The sequence below is a fragment of the Monomorium pharaonis genome, chromosome 10 (genome assembly GCF_013373865.1).
Source record: "Monomorium pharaonis isolate MP-MQ-018 chromosome 10, ASM1337386v2, whole genome shotgun sequence".
Taxonomy (NCBI): domain Eukaryota; kingdom Metazoa; phylum Arthropoda; class Insecta; order Hymenoptera; family Formicidae; genus Monomorium; species Monomorium pharaonis.
In genome coordinates this window covers 1,032,096-1,053,970 of record NC_050476.1, presented here as the reverse complement: position 1 = coordinate 1,053,970, position 21,875 = coordinate 1,032,096, and the positions used below count along the sequence as shown (strand labels likewise).

General features: G+C 40.4%; 1 protein-coding gene and 1 long non-coding RNA gene across 4 annotated transcripts; one reads left to right on the top strand and one right to left on the bottom strand.

The window, feature by feature from the left end:
• Positions 1-134: 134 nt before the first annotated feature.
• On the bottom strand, positions 135-17,336 carry LOC105839663 (LIM/homeobox protein Awh). 3 transcript variants are annotated; one of them, XM_012686128.3, is made up of 6 exons: positions 16,748-17,336; positions 6,270-6,565; positions 3,389-3,606; positions 2,494-2,739; positions 2,191-2,385; positions 135-1,575 (listed from the first exon to the last, which is right to left on the bottom strand). In XM_012686128.3, the coding sequence occupies exons 1-6, from the start codon at positions 16,751-16,753 to the stop codon at positions 1,508-1,510; spliced, it is 1,029 nt and encodes a 342-aa protein (XP_012541582.1). In that variant the 5' UTR covers positions 16,754-17,336; the 3' UTR covers positions 135-1,507. The 3 variants fall into 3 exon arrangements, with proteins under 3 accessions (XP_012541582.1, XP_012541581.1, XP_012541583.1); XM_012686127.3 differs by having other exon boundaries at positions 2,494-2,742; positions 16,748-17,332; XM_012686129.3 differs by having other exon boundaries at positions 2,191-2,361; positions 2,494-2,742; positions 16,748-17,324.
• On the top strand, positions 6,572-7,841 carry LOC114255363. Its single transcript, XR_003626648.2, has 2 exons — positions 6,572-6,655; positions 7,509-7,841. It is a non-coding gene; the product is annotated as an uncharacterized LOC114255363 (long non-coding RNA).
• Positions 17,337-21,875: the final 4,539 nt, after the last annotated feature.

The following is a 21,875-nucleotide window of genomic DNA, read 5'->3' as shown; positions in this document are numbered from 1 at the left end:
AGATGCTACAAGAGATACAATCGAAAAGAATGTTAACTTTTATATTAATATTAGCTATTTAGTTATTTAATTATTAATATTAATAGGGAAACATTCGGAGGGGGATAGGTGACATGGTCAAAAGACAAAGGCCATTCTTTTTGTTCAACGTGTGCAATCGCATATATTTATATATACGTTTAGTTTACAATATTTACATCACAGGACATTCATATTGAATGATTTTACACGACTATCGAGATTACTACGAAAGATACTTTCATTTCAAGCATTGCTACGGGACGCGAACGAAATTCCGTCGACGACGTGTGTTCAGGGCACTTTTTATACATTATAACTGTTCGCGATTCTAATTAGAGTATTGTGAATTTCCGATGACAACTTCGTCTGTGCCTTTGGGTTATTATAAATCCTTGTCAAAATATAAACGGAATCGACTTTCGCATGTCTCGCTAACAATAAGTATGAAACGAAAGCAAATAAAACAAGTAAAATATACAACAGACAGTCACGGATCAGTCACAGAAAAAAATATCGTTTTAAATGGGCAGTAACAAATAACAGCGAATGCGAGTAAAAATATTAGATTTTCTAATTTTAAATATTATTAATAAAAATTCAAAAATTACTAATATATAATAATAAATTAAAATAATCAATTTTTAATCTTAAATATAATAATTTCTATGATATTTTAAATAAATGGCAAGTTAATCTTTATCGTATAATTTTGAATATGTTAATATTAATTAATGTGTATATTATAATTAATAATATTAATGTTCTAATTACAGATTAGCTTGTCATTATTTAACGTCATAAATATGATTATATTTAAAATTAAGAAAGAGAGAAAAACTTACTGTTAGAGACTCTTTAATTATTTAGCATGTTTAAAGCCGGATTATTTCGGCTTTAATTCGAATAGCTATAATGGGACAAGTGACTCATTTCCGTGAATTATTTCCGAATAAACTATTAAGTGCCCTACGTATTCGCCTCTCTTTCACGCCTAGATTCGCTTCGTTTAAAGGCTTCGTTAAAGCGGTCCCTTCTGATGGTATCAGGCACCGATACAGATACGAGAGAAAGAATAGAGAGATGAAGGAGAAAGCACGAGTACAAAATCATTACACACAATCGGGAAAGAGGTAGGCAGACAGATCGATTCAAAATTGCAGTCACAAAGTTACACGTGCACACTCTCATCCGTACATACACACATACGCACGCACGTATGCACCTTTTCGCGTGTAACAATACTGGTTCCAGTAACTTTAACACCGAGATCGCGAGATATATGTGTTGCGAGCGTAACTCGAAAATGCGTCATCGAAGAGTAACAGCGCGACGAGTGAAAATTTCCACTTTCCTTGAGAATAAATAAAACGACAACCGGTCATTGAGCGGTGCTTCCTCTCGAGGCGTGATATCTCTTTCTTTCTCTCTCTACCTTTGACGCTTTTTGAAGCGACGCTGTATATTTACAATGTAATTGAAATCGCCATTAAACCTCATTCGGCATAGAGAGCAGCATCGAGTCTTGCGAGAGCTCGTCCATCGACTGCTCCGACCCTGAGAACAGAGTTAGTGGAATCGCGATTAAGTGTGTATTAGTGTTCTTAATCCTTAAGTCTTGCGTTTACGATACTAGAAATTGCTTTAAGATCTTGAACAGAGAAAGAACTGAGCAATCGTAATTCGAACGAACCATAAGCTGACTGATGGGGTTGGTCAATCATGATATTTAAAATTTAGGAATGTCCACGTATTAATCATAAACTTATTTTTAGAATTTGAAAAAGTTCTTACGGCGAATGAAAAACTGAAGATCTCTTTTAAGTGATACTAATAATATAACTTTACTAAATGGAGAATAACATGTTTCGTGTATGTACTTATATCAAAGCCATCTTAGCAAGTTGTGTAAGTTAGAGAATAAGAAAAGAAAATTTTGTAGGCAACAGAAGTTTTTACAAGGATAATACAATTGTACTTTATTTGTAACAAAAACAAAAATACCAATACTGCATTTTATATCTCATTATCATAATCATGGAAAAAAAAAGAAAAAAACCGAGGTGTTCTTCGATTTTATTTTTCCAAAATTAAGAACACTGATGGTGATTATAGTCTTTCACACGGTCTTCTATTCGATATAACATTGGGATAGTGTGAACGATCTCTTACCATGATTATGATAAATAGAACTCGTTGGGCTTTTGCACGTGGCCGGACTAAGCTGCGGTTGCTGTTGCTGCTGATGCTGCTGCTGATGTTGAAACGAATACGTCAGATGCAAGTTGATGTGACGACCGAAATCGTTGGGCGACGCGGTTGAGTTCGGAGGCGATTGATGTACTGCAAAAATGCAATCCTTCGATGCTGACAATTACAATTATTATTATTATTATTATTGATTGCATATAATCGCGACGACACTCTGCAGAAAAACATTTTGACGAAATGTTTGGCGCGATGTCTCGCTCTTACCGTGCTGCCCCTTCATCTTGCCCGTGTGAAGATGTTTCTTCTGCCTCGCCCTCGAATTTTGGAACCACACCTGCGTTACCCTCTTGCTAAGTCCGGTTACGTGCGCTATCCTCTCGAGGTCCTGCCCGTCGGGATTGCTGTCCAATTGAAAATTCGCCTGGAGAACGGAGAGCTGTTCTTCAGTAAAGGTGGTTCTAACTCGTTTCGCCTTATTACCGCCCTTGTGGCCACTCTCGGAGTCACCGCCTTCTGCGAAAGTAGCAATTAACCGTACCTACCTCCTGCACCGTTGCGCGATCCATCTCGATCGGTGCGCAGCTTTATAGAATGAAGGATCACGAACGGTATACTTTTATCTATTAGGTTAATTTAGCTCTCGTTATTACGGCAATTAATTAAAGAAGCAGTATGTAACGCTAACGAATAAATTTAACGATCACTGAGATTTAAGTTAACAATTTCTTTTCTTGGTATTCGTTAAATTTAAGAAACTGAAGTTTAATTTATATATTTATATATTTAAAGTAAATTGAAAGAAAATACTGTTACGTGTGCAGACATGTAAAGATTTTATATTCTACAAAGGAAAGAACGATTTTGAATATACAAAAATACACTTAAAAAAAACTATATTGAATTATAAAAACAGTTGAATCATAAAAACAGTTATATTGGACAACTAAACTGATAAACAGTCAAAATAATATCAAGCTTCTCATTGCGTTTTACATAATTATTTTAACAGAGAGAAACGTTAAATAATTTTCTTGCATCTAGCAAAATTTTTAGATATTGCAGTAAAATTGTTCTTTCCGTGTATACATTTTAAAAAGACATGTGTATATCATCGTTAACACTTCTCTAATGTAATCGCGCGTTCGTGCGACATTCTCACCATCGGAGGAGGTGTTGTTGCCCTCGACGACGTCGAGGTAGTGCGCCTTGCAGAGCAATCGGGCGTCCAGGAGGGCGAATTGCTCGCCGGTCGACAGCTGACGCGAGCAAGCGTCGCACGCGAAGCAGGCCAGATGATAAACCCTTTCCCTGGCCCTTCTCACCCAGTCACCGGCGCCCACGCTGCGCCCGCATTTCGCGCACTTCGCCCCGAAAGCTCTGCAAAACACGAGAGAATTCGCGTAACTCTCGTCGCTCGTGTTAACTGCGTAAACTGCCGCTGCAGGGGCATGTATCATTTATATACAAGCTAAGTATCGTGCGGCGCGCGCGTCTCGGATTCATTCTTGCGATATACGTTATAACGACAGCCAATATAGGCCTCGGTTCGCTCGACACACTCGATCGAACGGGTACACGGGGTGTAATGATAACCGCTCGAATATATCTCGGTGGACAGCCGAGGAAGAGAAGAAGCGAAGGCCGGCGGCGCGAAAGTAGCCCGAGAGAAGAGGAAGAAAAGAGACCTAAGGGAGAAGAGATATTCGTGTCTCGAGGAGCGAGTGGTCTCCATCGGCGCGTGTTTCGCGGCCGTTTATTTCTTCGGCTCCCTTCTCGTCCTTCCCTCGTCCTCTCCTCCCGCCTCTCGCGAGCATCGGGAAGAATCTGCGAGAGAATACGAGAGAATGAAAGAGAGAGAGAGAGAGAGAGAGACACCTTCGCGCCTTCCGGTCAATACCCGCGCGTACACCGGCGTAATCCGAGGCTTTTGCGTTTTAATTAACCCCGGTTGTGCGATCGGAGAATTATACAATAGCCCCCGTGCATTCATTAGTCGAGGAATTATACCAGGTTGCGTATACACCGTCGAGAACCTCTCTCGCGGCGAAGAGGCTGATCACGCCGCCGATCTCTAATAAAGTGTATCTCGTGCTCGCATGTATAATCCTGGATCGACTCCAATAATATACCGGCGCGGTGGTAAATGCGCGCGTCCGTACGATAGGACTCATCCCGCTTCGTTCGTGAACGGTAGTCGTGTACCACAGCGGCGGCGTGGCTACACGACCGGATGAATGGGATCGGGTGACGCGGGGGTAAGATACTCGCGCGCGAGAGGACGCGCTCGCTCCTTCTTCGTCCTGGTACGGCCGGCCCGTGTCGCCAGGAGTGTCGCGGACGATAATTAAACAACGACCAGACGGCCCATTAGCCCATTATCATATTCATGAACACGGAAAGTGCATCCGATCCCTTCTTGGAGCTTATGCGGTTTGTGTTTGCGAATGCGAATCCGGCCCGGGGTACATTGGCGTGCTTCGAATATCTTATGGGTTGCCACGCGACTATCCCGGTGGCCACCACCACCCCCTCTTCCTCTCTCTTCGTCACATCCCGCGGATGTTGGCGCCGAAAAATCTCCCGATCGTTCACCGAAGTGAGCATAGTGGGAAATAGCTCTATTCACCTCGCGTGTGTCCTGCGGGTGTCGCGCGACGCTCTCGAAATCTCCGTACGTCTTGCGTCTCTTCGGACGCAGATAGAGAAAAGGAAAGACAGCATGATGGTAGATGCTATCGCGTCTCGACTCGCGTCTCTGCCGAGATTAGACTTTTCTGATCCGCGCTGATACGCGCGTCTTAGTTCCATTGTCCTTCGAGAGACACGGAGTTAATTCCGTGTCCTGGCGCTAAAGGTGATTCCCCGTCACGCCCACGTCGGAAGCTAGTAGGAAGGATTTGAATTTCGAGCGACTCTTACGCGCGATTACGACACGCCGCCGGTTCTCTCGAGGAAAGACCACAAAGGGAGCTCCACGATGTCGATGCGAGACGAGGAAAAGAGAAGGAGAGACAGAGACGCGCGGAGGCGAAGCGAAATCTTTACGCCCGATACCTTGCTCTGTGGATCCTGCTCTTTCTTTTATTTTCCTTCCTCTTTCTTTTTTTTTCTTCTGGCCGTTTCGTCCATTATCACGCGAGAGGAGACGTGACGGTTCCGGTTCTCTCGGAGGCGGTTGTCGGCGGTGGTTGTCGACGAGTCTACGGCGGGGTCGCCCCGGGATTCATCCTGCACACGACGACCGGGTCATCGTATGGCAGCGTTACCAAGCAGAAAGCACGAATCAAAAAAATTACGCGGCAGATTCCTTCGGACCTCCCGCACACTGCCGGGCCAGCGTCTCGTCCGGGTTTGGCCAACGTTGAAAAGTGACCTCGCAACCGCAACTCTTGTAATTAACGAGGATACCCCGTTTAATTCTCGCGCTCGAGGATGGGGAAATTGATTTATTTTTTAACGAGCGGTTCCGCGTTTCCCCCCCACCCGGGAGCACATACTCTCGTCGAAGTCGTCGCGCGATAACGCGTGTACAAATTTAATGTGAAATCGAACGTCAGAGGCGTTCGCCATCGCCAGATGCGGCGCGCGGCGATCGGATATCACGGCGTCTCATGTCGGGGCCTCAGTTGGTGCAAGAGAACCCAGGTGACTGAAGTAACTGATTGACAGTTGGATAAACACATTGGGCAGGCTGCGCCCGAAGCCTTCCGTACAATCGACGAGTCACCGCGGGTTCCGTCGACTTTGATCTCCACGACCGTACGTCTTACATCGCTATCGATGCGCATCGCGCAGCAACAAAAATATTCCACTTATTCATTCAGCGACGTGAACAAAAAGAAGCGCGGCTATTTCCCTTCCCCCCCCTCTCTCTCCTTCTCTCTACCCTCTCACCCCGTCATCCGCCTCGTTCGCTCCTTCTGTTGACACGTATAAATCGTTGAGCCGATTTAATTGTCCAATCAAATCGCGCAACCAAAAAAAGTAACGTGAGTATTATTTCAGGTGAAAGTGCCAATCGTTGATCTGGTTGGACTTACAGGGCATAGTCGTGCCTGCAGTAGACCCGCATGCCTCTCAGGAAGCACGAGTGCTGATCGTGCAATGGCCTGGCACAGGCGCAACACCTCAGGCACCTGGAGTGCCACGTACGTCCGCCCACGCAGAGGACGGTCCGTTCGCGTACTCGCTCGCCGCATCCACCGCACTCCATTATGCCCGGCGACGTTTCCGGGCCGACGACTAGTCCGCTGGTGCCCTCGGGACAAGCGAGATTGGGACCGCCGACGTTGCTGTCGCACGCACCGTCGCCGCTCGTCGTGTCTTCGACTTCCGTCTGCAACAGAGAACCAAAGCAAAATCCAGATTTAAAATCCGTAAATCACGATGAATCCGAATAAGTCGCCACAAGTATTCCATTAATTCCGTAAGAAAACATTAAAACATTAAACACGTTATAACACTGCAATCTATCTTACGTGGATTCTTTTGCGCTTTTGATCTTTATTTACATGTATTAAGGTTCTTTTAGTATAGTGTGTACTGTTTAAATATCACGATTCAAATTTAAATGCCAGGAGATAGTTACTTTGTAGAAGTAACTAGTTACAGTTATAGTTTTTTTTTTTCAAGAAGTTATGAGTTACTTTTCAGTTTTTGTAATGTATTATACTAAACAGACGATTACATGTATTATTTTGTAGTTAATTATTGTTATTTTAAAAAACTTAGAACATATACTTAATATATTAACTAAATTAATTATTTGTAATCAATTAACATTTATTCTTAGAACATATTATTAAAAATTATATGGGATTAATATTTTTCAGCTGAAATTTAAACTTTGTAATGAAATTATCAATAATTCATTTCTTGTTTTAACTGTAATGTTTATAAAAATTATTCTCAAAGATGATTTTTCATTTTATTCCGTTGAACGTAGGTCTTATATGTTAATATATAAAATAACTATAAAATATATTATAACTACGATATAAATTAATTATTAGTTATCAAAAAATCAAATCAAATTACAATTATAGATAGAAAAAAGGCAAAAAGGTAAAAGTTACAGCTACTGAAAAAAGTAACTCTTAACTATACTTTTCGGTTTTAAAAAGTTGTAAATGGAGATCTGAATACTTGAATACAATGTTTGCTTGATGAAAAAATAATGGAGAATATTATACAATTTCGGTTATAAGTTTCTTTTATATTCCACAGACTCTTTTTTCTTTTGAAGTATTAAACTGATCAGTTTTTCAATATTTTTTTAGCAATTTGCATGAATTTGGACGAAGAAACAAACTCATTTGAATGACGAACTCTGGTGGATTTGTATATGACGTTTGAAGACCTTATACTCATGCAAGTATAACCACTTCTATAGAAATGATCTTGTTTGTTTGTTCCGACGTATTCGTCGAAACAAAAGTTCAGCGGAATACGTATTTATTGTAACTGTAGTTTTACACAGATATACTCGCAGTTTAATCATTAGTTTTGAACGAACTAATTAGAGGGATTCTCACGACGAGATATTCTCGATAGTTTGCCATTGCCTTTTGAGAGGTGCAATCGAATAAAATCTGCAGATGTTTCTATTTGAACCTGGCTTTTCTTTGGGTAAGAGTAGAGCTTTGCAAATAATAAATTAATGCAGAATGTAGAATATAGAACGCAATTTACTGCAATCGAGAAAGTGAATTGACCATATATGTAGCATTCCATTGAAGTTGAAGATTTGAGCTGTTAAGCTACTCATACGATAATTAAAACGGACGCTCTACAATGCGTCATAAACATTTCGTTGCTAGTTGCGAAACAATTAATTAGATGTTAATGATACTATTAATGTTTAAATTATGTACTATCACATCATCGAATCACTGAAAAATTTAGCACAAGATTTACTGCAGACCGAATAGGCGCGGAATTCTCCGATAAATATTTTAAACATATAGATAACTTTAAAAGCTTAACTATATGTTTAAGCTTTATCTATATGTTTAAAATATTTATTGGAGAATTAACTTACTCTCATTGAAAAATGGATTTTAATTCTGGTAGATTAAGATTTTCTTTTAAAAGGTTTCCTCAAATAATTCCATATATAGTTTAATTGCGTAACGTAAGCAATATTAGTTTTTACACTGTGATTTTCTTTGACTGTTTCTTTTAATTAAATTTTACAATTTAATTAAAAAAAACAAACGTTACAATTTATGCACTTAAAATGAGATAGTCATACAATTGTGTTTGGAAAGAAAAAGAACAGTTTAGTGTAATCAGAAAAACTAAAAAGAACAAGTCTCTTCATATTTCTATTCTTTGTATTTTCTTCTTTACTTGTATTTTGGTGCTCGTTAATGTTAGTGCGATATCAGTGCAACTACAAAGAACTAACCAACTGATATTACTTCCTTTTTTTTCTCGAGACCGTCAAACAGATTCAAGTCCCCGAGCTTGATTTACGAGAACACGCCCCTCCAGTTCGAGAGTCATTTCGTCGATGACACCGAGGGGGCCTGCGTGCAGCCGAACGACGTTAACACCCCGCGTTTACCGTAACAAGACCGGCAACATAATGACCGAGAGGGATTCGGAGGCGACTGGTTACCCGGACGGCCATTATGCGCGTATACCATCGGCGTTACCGCAGCCAGCCTCCCTGCCCGTACCCTTATTTGGGGGAATGTGTCGCGTAGGGTGTATGTTGCGGGGAGTGTGCGTGTAGTAGCAGCAGCGTGCGTTGCACATGCACACACCACGGTGGTGACGAGGTGCCGAGGCGAGAACACGCATTTACACGCGGTGCGCGTACCAGCACACAGCGCCAACACGGCTTGACACTGACACGCGTGTCAAGCCATTATTGAAAAGAAACGAGCCACGCCGTTTCGTGTCGTCTACTCTATGGGGAGACGGAGAGAACGACGAATCGAGAGTGCCGTTGGCTGCCGGCGATCGCCGCTGCTGCGGTTACGTTATAGCTCACCGTGGGGTGCCTTTTGCGCTTGACCAGCTGCCGCCGGGCGGATCGCTTACTCGATCTGCGACTCACAAACTGGACGAACTGGCGCGGTCCGCGACGAGTCGATCGCCGCGGGCGCGGAAGCGAAGCTCGAGTCACGTCGGGACGATACCCGTGAGATATCGGGAGCGGGAGATGTAATAGCTGGATTCCATGAATAACCGGTCGGTTAAGTAAACGTAAGAATCGTTATCTCGCGCGGTACTCTCCGTATAAATTCAATTCTCGCAGCGCGGTTGAACTAATTTGTTTTAACAACATTGCAAATCCGATTAGCGCGCCTCCCGTCCGCGCGCGGAGAAGATTCGAGAAGATAATTGAAAGCTCGCGCGAGCAGAGAGAGAGAGAGAGAAAGAGAGATACAATATCAATGTTGTTCCGCGTGTTCGGGCGTTTTGCGCGCCTTACGTGAGTTCTGCGACGTGCGATGTAATTTATATCGATACATTCAACGTACATACGTATACGTGCAGTGCTGCATGCCTCGTATACGCGGGATATCCGTGTTCGCGTTTCGCGGGACAGTGAACGCGTATCGGCGCGGTTAATCCGCGCTTATACGCACGTGCGCGCGCGTTGGCCGGGAGGGTCTTAGATGACAATAACTTCGAGTTACGCGCGAAGCGGCGTCGTAAAATGCGGGATTAGACTTCTTCCGTCTAATGTATGTGCTCCTTCGATGAAGGGGGCCTCGCGCTGCAGAATGGCAGCGAGTTGTCGCAGCGCCGCAACGAAAGTGAACCACGGCGCTTGAGAGACGTGGCCGAGAGAGTTCTCCGCTAGATTTGCATAATTAAAGGTATCCAGTTTTGGATAGATTCTAGAGTGAGGCGCGCCGCGTGAATTTTTTTTCACCTCGCGGATGATCCCTGCAGATTTATCGCTGCGTAAACTCCGAGAGCAAACGGGGAAGCTTTTAAGGACACATTAACGCTGGTTTAATATCCCATTGTTATCATTGTTATCATACTATTATCGTTGTTATCGTTAGGCTCCATAACAATTGATCTATTCTTAATTATTCCGGCTTGCGCGAGTATATTATCTTTTCAAAGTAATAGAGATGTAATTTCCGTATTAGCGCACATTGGCGACCCTTCAATCCCACATAATCGGATCTAAAGATTTACCTATTCTGGTAATCCCACTTTTACGATGTTATTGACTCTCTCACTGGGAAGAAAGCTCTTTCGAGAGAGAGTGCCATTGCGAAGACGGGGGGGGGAGGGCATCCGCGGTGAAATACTCTTGTATATTTCGTACCACTATTGAGTTCTCGAGCACGCCTCTGTTTAGAATGGCCGTGAGGTCCTATTCTTATACAGGACACTCTCGAGTGGTTTCGGTTTCGGTTTAGGTCCCTTTTCCCGAACTATAGACACTTCCATTGGGTATGACTTTCAAAGCTGAAAGCCTGTCGACGGGGGGGCCCGTAGGGGTCCCGCTACAAACTTCCCGCCTTCATCGGCCCTTGCGGATCCGTGACAGTCTGGGACACATAGTCTGTGTCCATTGAAATCGATACTTCTTTCCCTGGCGAAACCATTCCCGTGGTAGGTATGCATTCGTACGTATAACAATCATAATGCGATCTAACACCGCAAAACCGAAGTTAACCGACGCGACAGTCGACACCACTTTTTTTTCTCTACCTTTTTACAGTTGCTAGACTTCAACTTCAATAATTCATAATCTTCCAATGCGTGGTAAACGGTGAGAACTTTTTATTACATTTTATTATAAAATTTACTATAAACTTTAGGGTAAACTCAAAAATAACTCTCTTGGCAACCTATTAAATATCATGAGTAATAATAGAAATCTGAAAGATATAATAAAACATTAGAATAAGTAAGTTAATATGCTTTTTTACTTTTTCTAATTACTTGCCAAACGTAATCTCTTGCTCTATATTTTCATGTTGTTCAATGTTACTCTCACACAATTGATAAATGTTTTATATGTTGTCTATGATCTATGGTAATTGATCAAGTAAAAAGCGTTGATTGAAGTTAAATTTTTCTCCATTGCATGGTAAAATTATAGTGAATAATCAATCGTAAGTTTCAGATTGAAAATATGCTTTATTATAAAATTTATGTAAGTTATTGATAAGTTTATCGCTCATTGACATTTTGTTTATTTAAAATAATACACAATAATGAAACGTTCAACATATTTTTAAATAATTTCAATTTAACTATATATTTTAGTAAAAATAATTAAATATATTTGATATCTTGTGTTAAAATATAAAATATGTACAGTATTTATTAATTTTTTTGAAATACGATTCTGTCTTACGACTACTATGATTTTAGAGTAAATTTTGTGGGAAAATTCTTTTCATGAACGGGCTTAAGCATAATTGCTTTTAAATTTGTTAAGTAATAATTGACACAGAGAAAGTATCGTTTTGGCAAGAGCGAACAGGCATTTGGAAAATGCAGAACGATAACAATGCATGGAAGTGCTGTAATCTTTGAGCTGATTGTTATGTGCGTATTGGATGTAACCGGAATTACGTGCCCCCGGAGGTTCCCCATCCTGTCACACACGGAACGCAAATTCGTTTTCAGTCGCTAATGAACACGACCGTTAATTAGAAACGAACACTTTGTAGTAGACTGGCTGGATGTGCGCGAGCAGCGTTACTATCTAACAGAATTTGCCGGCACACACGGACTCTCGTTAGAGGAATTTATTAGCAAGAGAAAAGAGAGAGAGAGAGAGAGAGAGAGAGAGAGAGAGAGAGAGAGAGAGAGAGAGATTCAACGCGACAGCGCGAGAATTATGGATGCCGAATATTTGCGTCGACGACCGGATTTCTCGAATGTTAACAGGATGGGTTAAGATTCTTTTCCTCTCTCTCGCGCGAGACCAAACTCGATCTATTTATTAGCCATCGATTAGGGAGAGCGATGTTAAGCGCCCGGGAGAGCGGAATGTTGCAACGGAGGATCGAGACTGTCCGGGATGAGAGAGAGAGAGAGAGAGAGAGGGGGGGGGGAACGCGATCTCGATCTATACGCGCGGGCGGGGCGCCGCACCCCTGCGCACCGTTTTTCTTTTCGCGTCTACACGGAGCCCAGGTGACAAGTTGACAAAGTGGCCGACTACGGGGGCCGACTGTCTCGAGGCGACGACGAGCGATCGGAAATAAATACCGCTCCGGCGGTTTTGTGTGTATTCCCTGTGTATATCCGAAATGAAACCGAGGCGGCGAGGGACGAAGGGCACGAGCCTCTTTCACGCCTCTTCGTACAAGAGGAGCGCTCCATCGCGCCGTGTGGAAACGGATCGTTGCGCGCGAGCGCGCAGACAGGCAGGCAGGCAGGCAGGCAGGTACAATAGACCCAGGATCCCGCGGACCTAGGGTCCTCACTCGAGATCCACTTAAATTGCCATCCGATTTCTGGTTTCGCACGCCACATTGTCGCCGTCGCCGCCGTCTATCTTCGGGTCACCCGAGCACATTGTGCCGCCGCAGGACGCAGGGAAAGAAGAGATTCGTTTCACGATTAGCTCGAGCACCGCTTATTGCCCGAAGAAGAAGCGCCCCGACGGAGTCGGAATAGCCGGAGAGTGGAGAACGTCGTAAGAACCGTGACAATGGCGCTCGCTTTTTCGCTTGCACACGCCCGTTGATTCACGCTGCCCACGCGCCTCGCGTGGAGTGAGTATCTTTGCGTTGTTGCGTCGTCCACGCCCGTACTCGTGTATCCCCCGGCGCGTTCCGACCGTATTCTGCGGAAGCAGTCAAGAGAATCTCTCTCTCTCTCTCTCTCTCTCTCTCTCTGCGGCCTCGGTTTATTAGCGGTGAGGACCGTCCGAAAGAGCGCGGCTGGAAAGAAAACTCGAGACGAAATTTACGAACGCCGGCGCGTTCGCGGCACGCGTGCAAGAAACGCCGCGTGTTTCTCAAGGGCGCTCCGTGCGCCCGGATTATCACGTTATCGCGTTGTCCGCGGAGTCGCCAAAAGACACAAACAGACGTCGGTCTGATTTATCGCCACTCCCAATGATTTATCTGAAGCAACGGTTGTCAAATTCCAGAATTTATGTATTGTCAAGGTAAGATTATAGTGCGCCACAGACAAAGAAAATTAGTATTTAATGAACAATCATTGTCTCGTATATATGCAAAATTATAAGATCTTCCTTATAGAGTTTTATAATCTCAGCAAAATATATTATATTTTTATTATAATATTGTAATACTTAAAATTTTATTGAATATTAATTATCAATTTATTATGTTGTGACATTATTATTATTATTCTTTTTTTCAACTTAGAATTATGTTTTAAGACTGAAAATTTATTCTGCGAGCAGTTTGACAGATTTGAAGATATAAAATCACAGGAAACCTATTAAACACCAAGACCCAGCTCTGACTGAATGAGGCTCATCTCTAATTTATTGTGTATTCATATTTGATCAATGTGAACTTCTACGTTATTATTTATTATATCTCTATTTCAGTATCATAATAGCCATCTAAAAGCACGATATGATTGTTTTGATAATAATAATATTACAAAATTCTAATTTTTGATTCATAAATATTTATTTTTTCTTGTCTAATATTTTATTATTTTAATTCATGAAAATTATATTATTGAATAAAGATGAATACATTTTTTCGATAAAACTACTTTCTAAATTTTGTAGAGTGAAACTACTGCCATTACAATTTTTCGAGTAAATTTTTATTTCAATAATAGTCAAAATGCACTCTATAAAAGTAAACTTTAACTCTTATTAGAGTGGAAAATTACTAAAAAAATTGTAGAGGTAGTATTTTTACTCTATGAAATTTATAGAGAGTGTGCAAAATTTCTCTATGTAAACAAATTATGCCTGTTAAAAATCTACTTTTAAGATCAATTATTATTATTTAAGATTATCAAATTCTTCAAAGAAGATTTTATCGTCTTGTTGTACACACAGTTAATATCGACTTGATACTAATTTTTGTCTGTGCACAGTGAGAAGAATATTCCGGTAAAATATTAATTATCCAGAATTATACGGCTTGTGATAAATCCGCTCTAAGCAAGGCGTGTGTCGCGAATAGCTTACTCTGCCTCTCCTTCGTCGCTCGCACATCGCTCCGTTCATCGTGACAACGGGAGAAAGAGAGAAAGAGAGGGAAAAGAGAGAGAGAGAGAGAGAGAGAGAGAGAGAGAGAGAGAGAGAGAGAGAGAGAGAGAGACGCGCTTTAAAAAACGCAGTCATATAACTTCGGATCAGGCTGATGCGGCATTTTGCGCGCTTTACGCCGACAATTTACTGGACCACACGCGCTCGCGCCGCGGATCTTGACGCGCCGCGGATCCTGAAAGGATCGCAACAACTCACGGCACCCGGGCCCTCGGCGTGGGTCGTCGACTGTCCCCGCGATGTGGTCTTACGCGAATTTACAGTTTCGCTCGCACGTAGGCATGTGTTTACTGCCCACAGTCGGATGCGTAATTCATTCGGGGTAAGTTAGCGCGAGTTAGCCACAGACGTATATCCGGAGCGGGGAAAGGCGGAGGATGGAAGAGAGGAAAGGAAATATAAATAAAGATCTTGAATCTTTTTTATGTCACCAATACATCAGGATCACGTATCGTGCGCGTTTTCTATTGATTATTTAAATACAAACTGTTCTTGCGCGCGACGCGATGCTAAGTCGGCGAAGAGAGAGAAACTGGAACTAATTAGTTTATTTAAATAAATTCGCTGAGTTACATGAAATTTAAATAATGTATTTGTACAGTTTATACGAATAATTTATCGCGTGTACTATTTGCGCTGCTGGTTTCGAGCACAGTAAATGCGATTGCAAAAAAATGCCGAGATTTCGCGGAAGGCGACATACGCCGTATGGCGACTTCGCAAACAAAATAAGTGACTTTATTAAGGCTTCAAATTTTGCGACATAATACAATTAGTTCCCGAAAGCTATATTGAAAAAGAATAGTTTGTAATAATAATTAAGCTTCGGTGAAATAATTTCTATTATTTGATTAATATAACCAAATATTTAGTAATATTTAATAATTATATTAATAAGAACCACGTTATAATGTGTTATAACCACTTGATTAACAAATGGTTATCATTTGATTACTAAATATTACTAAATATTACATATTAGCCGAATATTTAATTAAAATCATTTGATTAAAATAACTGTTATCTAGGCTTGATTATCAAATTCTTTTTTCAGGGAAGCGTTAGAGCCGTTATAAAGTTAGAGCTTCGAGGTTTTATATTCTTTTTTCGAATCAAGAGATTCTTACAACACATGAAGCTTTAAGAAAACTTAAGCTGAACAGCTAATTGTAAGACAAAGGGTATGACACGTAAGTTTTAATCATTTCTTTATTTTAGCTGTTTACGAACTCGTCATGGCTGTTTTGACATCGTAAAAGTTCAATATCGAGAAAAGAAACTCTAATGACCGTTGATCTTATAAACAGCCGATTGTATGTACAAGAAAAATGACCAATAATATTGGATCGTTTATCTAATTTGTTATTGATATTGATTTTGTACAATAACACTTTGTTGAAATCTCATTTCATGAACGCTGTTTGTCTATTTAATTTTTATCGTTACATCGGAATATGTTATTGGTTCAGTTTTTTAAGTTCTAATGTCGCAGTTCAAATAGAAAATAGTTACTGATTGTGATATTCGTCTACACGACTGTTTTTAATGAGTTAGAGCGCAGAAACGCAAAATAATTTAATTATTCGATGTTCATTGTTGCTTCACGTTAAATTGAAATTGCAACATTTTGTCTAGTTTTTTCTCTTTTTGTCACAGAACGATAGGTATATCAGAGAATTTTGTTAACATTTTAACTTCACTTAATGTAAAAAATTTACGAAATGTAGCGATGTTGTTATTAATTTTTAAAGATATTCATAAAGATCAGAAATCTATAAATATATTTTTAAACTCCCTCTTAAGAGAGAATGCAGTTAAATGGCATCCGTTCGTATTGAATACATTAATGAAACAATTTATACAATGATACTCATAACACTCAAATATTGTTACGAATTTCTGTTAAAAATTCTTAAACAAGACATCTGTAAGATCATAGCTACATTTGTTTAAGGTCGATATTTATAGTCAATTCTTTATTTCACGTGATGTAAACAAATCACAGAGACGAATTAGCATCTTAAGATCAGAGTGAGAAACGTTATTTGATAAAATAAAATAATATTTAAATAACATTTGAATAACACTTAAATTAAGAGACATTACTTAAGGTTTTCAAATAAAAATCGACTATAAATATCATATATTATATTTTATGTTGAAGGCTGTTTTTGTTAATTGTTCTTTTTTTTTATTAATTATAGATACTCGTAATATGTTTGGTTGATTTCGCGATTTACATCTTTTCCTATTTTATGCATCGATTAATTTTTACGTTTTTACGCTACGCGATATGTACGTTATCGCGGTACGTACCTTCATGATCTCCGCGAGGTATCGACGTGCACAGAGGCTCTCCCGCAAACTCGTAGTCAATGCAACGTACGCAGAAATAACAAAACCCCCTCGATCGTTCACGAATGCCGTCGAATTTTCTGCGACATCGCACGGGACGTGTCACAGGGGTGCGATCGCGCGCAACGGAACCGCGAGAGAATTGTATCCACGAAATCGCTATATCAAACACCGCGAGCGCACCGTTGATGATGGTTAAGCGCCATGCGAAGAGGCGACGGCGACGCGCGAGAGGAGCACCATGATATACAAGCACGAGAGAGTCGTGGTCCACTCCGGATCCTTTCGCTATGATAACGTAACTCCCGCGTCTCCACGCGCGCTTGGCCGGGATGCCGCGGGCCGCACACAGGCGTGGAGAGAACGCGACGCGATGCGCGATCGTAAAACCCTCACCCTCCTTCTTGTTGCCGCACCCGGTTCGCCGAATGGGCGGCATGGGCGCGATGGGCGGGATTCAACCCCCGTGGCCGCGATTCGCCCAGCCACGCTCGGCCTACTGTCACTACAGGGAGGAGAAGGGGAGAGGGAGAGAGAGAGAGAGAGAGCGAGAGAGAGAGAGAGAGGGGGGGGGGGGAGCGTGAAAGTGGCGCTGCCACGCAATTCGCACATGTCTCTCTCTCTCTTTCTTGTTCTTTCTCCCCCCACTTTGAATCGCCGAGCGTGTCATCGTGGATGAGAGTGATAGGGGCACGACGGCGCGTCGCGCTGATTGGCCGCGATCTCATCTCGATCCGCGGAAGAGAGCTGTCCCTCTTTCGCCTGTCTAGCGTCGAGTGGTGAAGTCGAGACGAAGGAGGAAACAGGGGAGAGATCGCGAATCCTCGGGGGCAGTTACTCCATACCGATGCTCACGTTAATTTGTAAAAAAAGAGATACATATTACGTGTGTGCCACCGATATTATTAATTTGCGTGTATAAAATATTTTCTTTCTTTCTGCGATGTAGGGTCCTTATGATATTGAGAATGAAAATTGAATTAACTTCGGCTAAACTACGATTAACTTTTCAAACGATATTCGCAGTGTTTTGTATATGAATAGGATTATTAATTCTTTCCCGTTTGAAAAAGCAGATCAGATTAAGTTAAATCACGACGAATATACAGTTAAAAATTTCACTTAGATGTCCTAAACACTCAATAATATTATACTCAATAATATTTTTCTAGGTAATTTTTAAAACAAACTTAATATAGCCTTCAGATTAATAGCATTGTGCAATATACATAGTTGGAAAATTTAATTTATCACATATCGTTCAAAACAGTCAATTTATATTATATTAATTTTACAGAAGAATGTGTTAAAAAGTAATATAAATATTAGGGAAAAGTTATATACGATACTGGCATATTTTTTTGTTTTTGAATAATATTCCTTAAACAAACGCTGAAAATAAAACTTTAAAAACATAAATGTGCACTAGAAAGTGCCAGATAATATACTAGTTTTATAGTAGCTTTTATCATATCATACTGTTTTATATTTTGTAATAATTATGTTTTTGCAACATAACTAAACATAAACATCTGAAAAAAGTATAAATTGAAAAGTCTTGAACACTAAAATGGCATAATAGATTGATATGTTTTTTCTTTTCTTTTAACATGAGTCATTTATACAAAATATTCACAAGTAATGTATATAAGAATTTTTAGAAGTCTTTCACTTTGATATAAATTTTTTTGAGATAAATTATACAAATATTTTATTTTGCAAGACGTAATATGTACCGCAATTATATAAATGTTTAATTCGTGTTTAGTAGATTTTATATAAAAGAAGACTATATGAATAAACTATAGATTTTTATTTTTTTAATTGTAGTAGTAAGTAGATCATGTTTTTATCGGTATTAATGTAAATTTAGTTTCTGAAAAATAATAGTGCTTTAGGAGGTTTATACCAGTATTAGTGATCTTTCTTTATGTAAACATTATTATAAAATATTAATATAAAAAATGTAATACTTTGACACAATTAGGAAACAGATAATGCAAACATATTTTTTATTAAAATTAACATTTATAATATGATACATTTTATTTATTTTTCTTAGAATTAATATTTCAAAAGTATGCTTTAAAAGTATTTTTTGTTATTTGTTAATTTATCAATAAATTGTATTACTTTAACATTAAGAAATATGGAATGTCAATTTAATACAAAATATTTAAATAATTATATTACATTAAATTAATACTCGAACAAGTTAAAAATTCAATACAAAAATTTTAATAAGAGTCAGTTGTAACCCAAGTATACAAAACGTTTTCTACTGTATACTGAACGATCAAGAGTTGCTCTTAAGGGGGTTGGTTTGTGAATGGCAAGATGCCTGCTCCGGCTTTTTGGGGCTGATGCTCTTATCATCGCGTCGTGAAATCGAATGCTGCAGAAGCGAGGTAAACTACATATATACACACGTCTCGACGACGGACGCGTGTAAAATCTACAAAACCGGCACGGAGGGAACGTTGATATAAAAAATGGTCAAGCGGGCACTCCCGCGTGCCGCGCGGGGCCCCGTACGAGGGAGAGAGCTACGGCGAACATAATAAATAACAATACGGAGTCTGCCTACGGATACGGGGATCTGCATATAGGTCCCGGTCTTATACCTGAACTGCCGCGGCGCGTCATTAAAATTATTTATGAGGAAATAAGAATCCGAAGCGCGCGGGGCCCCGAGAGGGAGCCCGATGGGCCCCGAGGTTCGCGCGGATATCCCTCTCTTGCGCCCCACGAACGCGCTTATTCCCGATCCTCTTTAACCGGCTAACTGTGCGTGCGCATTCGATGTTGGTAGATTAGTAGATTAAACTCGGACATGTATGTGTGTGTGTATTCTTGCTTCCTGCGAGTGCGCGCGTGCGCTTAAACGAGCGATCGATCGAACGTACCCTGCAAATGTAAACCGTGACAACATCATCGGCCGGTATATTTGACTTTTTATTTTTATCAAAATTCAAAGTATATCAGAAAAAATCGAGATAACGTTAAGGATTACGGCGTTCAAATTGTCGTTTCTATCGCTCATGTATTTTTTGATACCTCGAAAGACAAAAGAGCTTCGGTTCGTCTAAGAATCCGTCCGTAAGAAATTGGCGAATTACTCTCACCTGTTTGCTCTCTGCTCTTCTCTGCTCGCGCCTCCCCTTGTACACGCGCGCGCGCGCGCGTTACTCAATTAGCTACGCGCATCTGTTTATTTACATAATCGGCCCGCGGGATATTTAGCGTATTGATCACGTAATTATCGAGGCGAGGCGAGGCGAGCCGACCGGGTCCGAAGAGAGCTCATCATCATCTCTCGTGCGCCCGGTGGTAAGCGCTCGAAGGTGCGAGAGGTGAGAGAGAACGCGAGGATGAAGAGGTAACGCCGTAGGAGGTGAGAAATAAAAATAAGAAGCCCCGTGGAATTCTCAGCTGGGGGTCATTCCTGACGGGGTCGATTTTCGTTCGGGGCCTTCGACGATCGACCACCTGGTCGCACATAGTTACACCTTGTAAACGGTCACTGTCTACCGCGGACCGAGCAATAAACGCAACCGAGCCGCCTCGTGCTGGCTGGTTGGTTGGTTGGTTGGCTGGCCGGCATGTACAACACGGAAAGGTATTCAACTGAGATTAATCGCCGTAGATTTGTCACGGGCATCGTTGCGAGAACACGGCCGCTTATCTCTCGCTCCTTCTTTCTTTCTCTTTCTCTCTTTTTTCCTTTCTCGTTCGGGAGGAACACCGCGGCGGCGGCGGCGGCGGCGCGGCGGCGGCGGCGGCGCGGCGTTCCGGAGCGATCGCGTCGACAGCCGTCGGGTCGAGAAGACAATTTTCAATGATAATTAATCTTACTTCGTTGCAATCCCGTCCATTGATCCCGTCACGGATCACGGTGGTTTAACGAGCTCGTATTTGGACAGTTAGCTTAGAAAGCGTCTTCCAAAGTGGTATACGAAGGAGGCCCCGATGAACGATCTCACACCGCAAAGCGCACGCGTGGCGGCTTTCTTCTAAGAATTAATTTACTCAAATACAGGTTTGCGCGGAAGTCTTTTAACATGTCAGCTCTTAATTTGTGTCCCGCGATCGAGCCGTAATTAGTGGCTCAAATTAAAACTAATTATATGTTCTATTTGTAAATAATTATTGTTTTATATTTAAGCAAGAATTTATAAATTAAACTTGCTTATAGTTAACATAATGGTAATCTTACTGATATGTATATAATTTAATATTTTTTAAAGTTTAATAATTTTAAATTTTATTAAAATACACTTTTATTTCAATACAGTAATCTGTAGAATCGTTTAAAAAGCACAATATTATTTGATAGATATTAAAATAAATTTTGATCTTTGGTTGAAAATATTGTTATTTTCCGTATTTATAATATATGTAAAAAAAAAGAACAGTTATGTATAGATACAGATTTGAAAATAATTATGCAAGACATTTAACCAGGATGAGGAATGTTGCAAAAAGTTTTAACATTTTAGTCATTAGGTTAAACATTCTTAATATTTTGATGGTCTAACAAAAACTATTTTTAGATTTATATCTAGCGAAATTTTAAAACACTTTAGGAACAAATTTTTTTTCTATACATTTTTTATAATATTTTTTATTATAAATTCTTTTTATTTACACACACACACACACACATACATACACACACACACACACACACACACAACTCATGAAAATTACTATTAAGTATATTTTTCTTGATAAAAATGTACAAAATTTTTTATGTACCTAAGTTATGTATATTTAACAATATAATCTTATTTCAACATTAGCTTTTAACATTTAAAAAATGAAAATATTTTCAAAACAATTTACAAGTAGATAAGATATTTTTTATTATAATTTTCTTTAATTCACAGATCTGAAAATAATATTGTTAGACTATTAAAATAGTTGTAAATAGTTATAATTATGAGTTTAAGCAATGATGCAAAGTTTTAACATATCCCGTGTGGAAATTCTACCTAGGTTGTAATCAGGGCCAAGTTAGGTTTTCTTACTTTTATTCAGGCCCAAGTTAGGACGCCTACCTTGGTCCAATATCGATTTGTCCCGCTTT

Excerpts from the sequence above, each read along its gene's own strand:
- LOC105839663 (XM_012686127.3), bottom strand. Across the intron at positions 2,743-3,388 it reads CAACAACACCTCCTCCGATG|AAGGCGGTGACTCCGAGAGT; the intron begins GTGAGAATGTCG and ends CTACTTTCGCAG. Across the intron at positions 1,576-2,190 it reads TTCTATTTATCATAATCATG|GGTCGGAGCAGTCGATGGAC; the intron begins GTAAGAGATCGT and ends CTCTGTTCTCAG.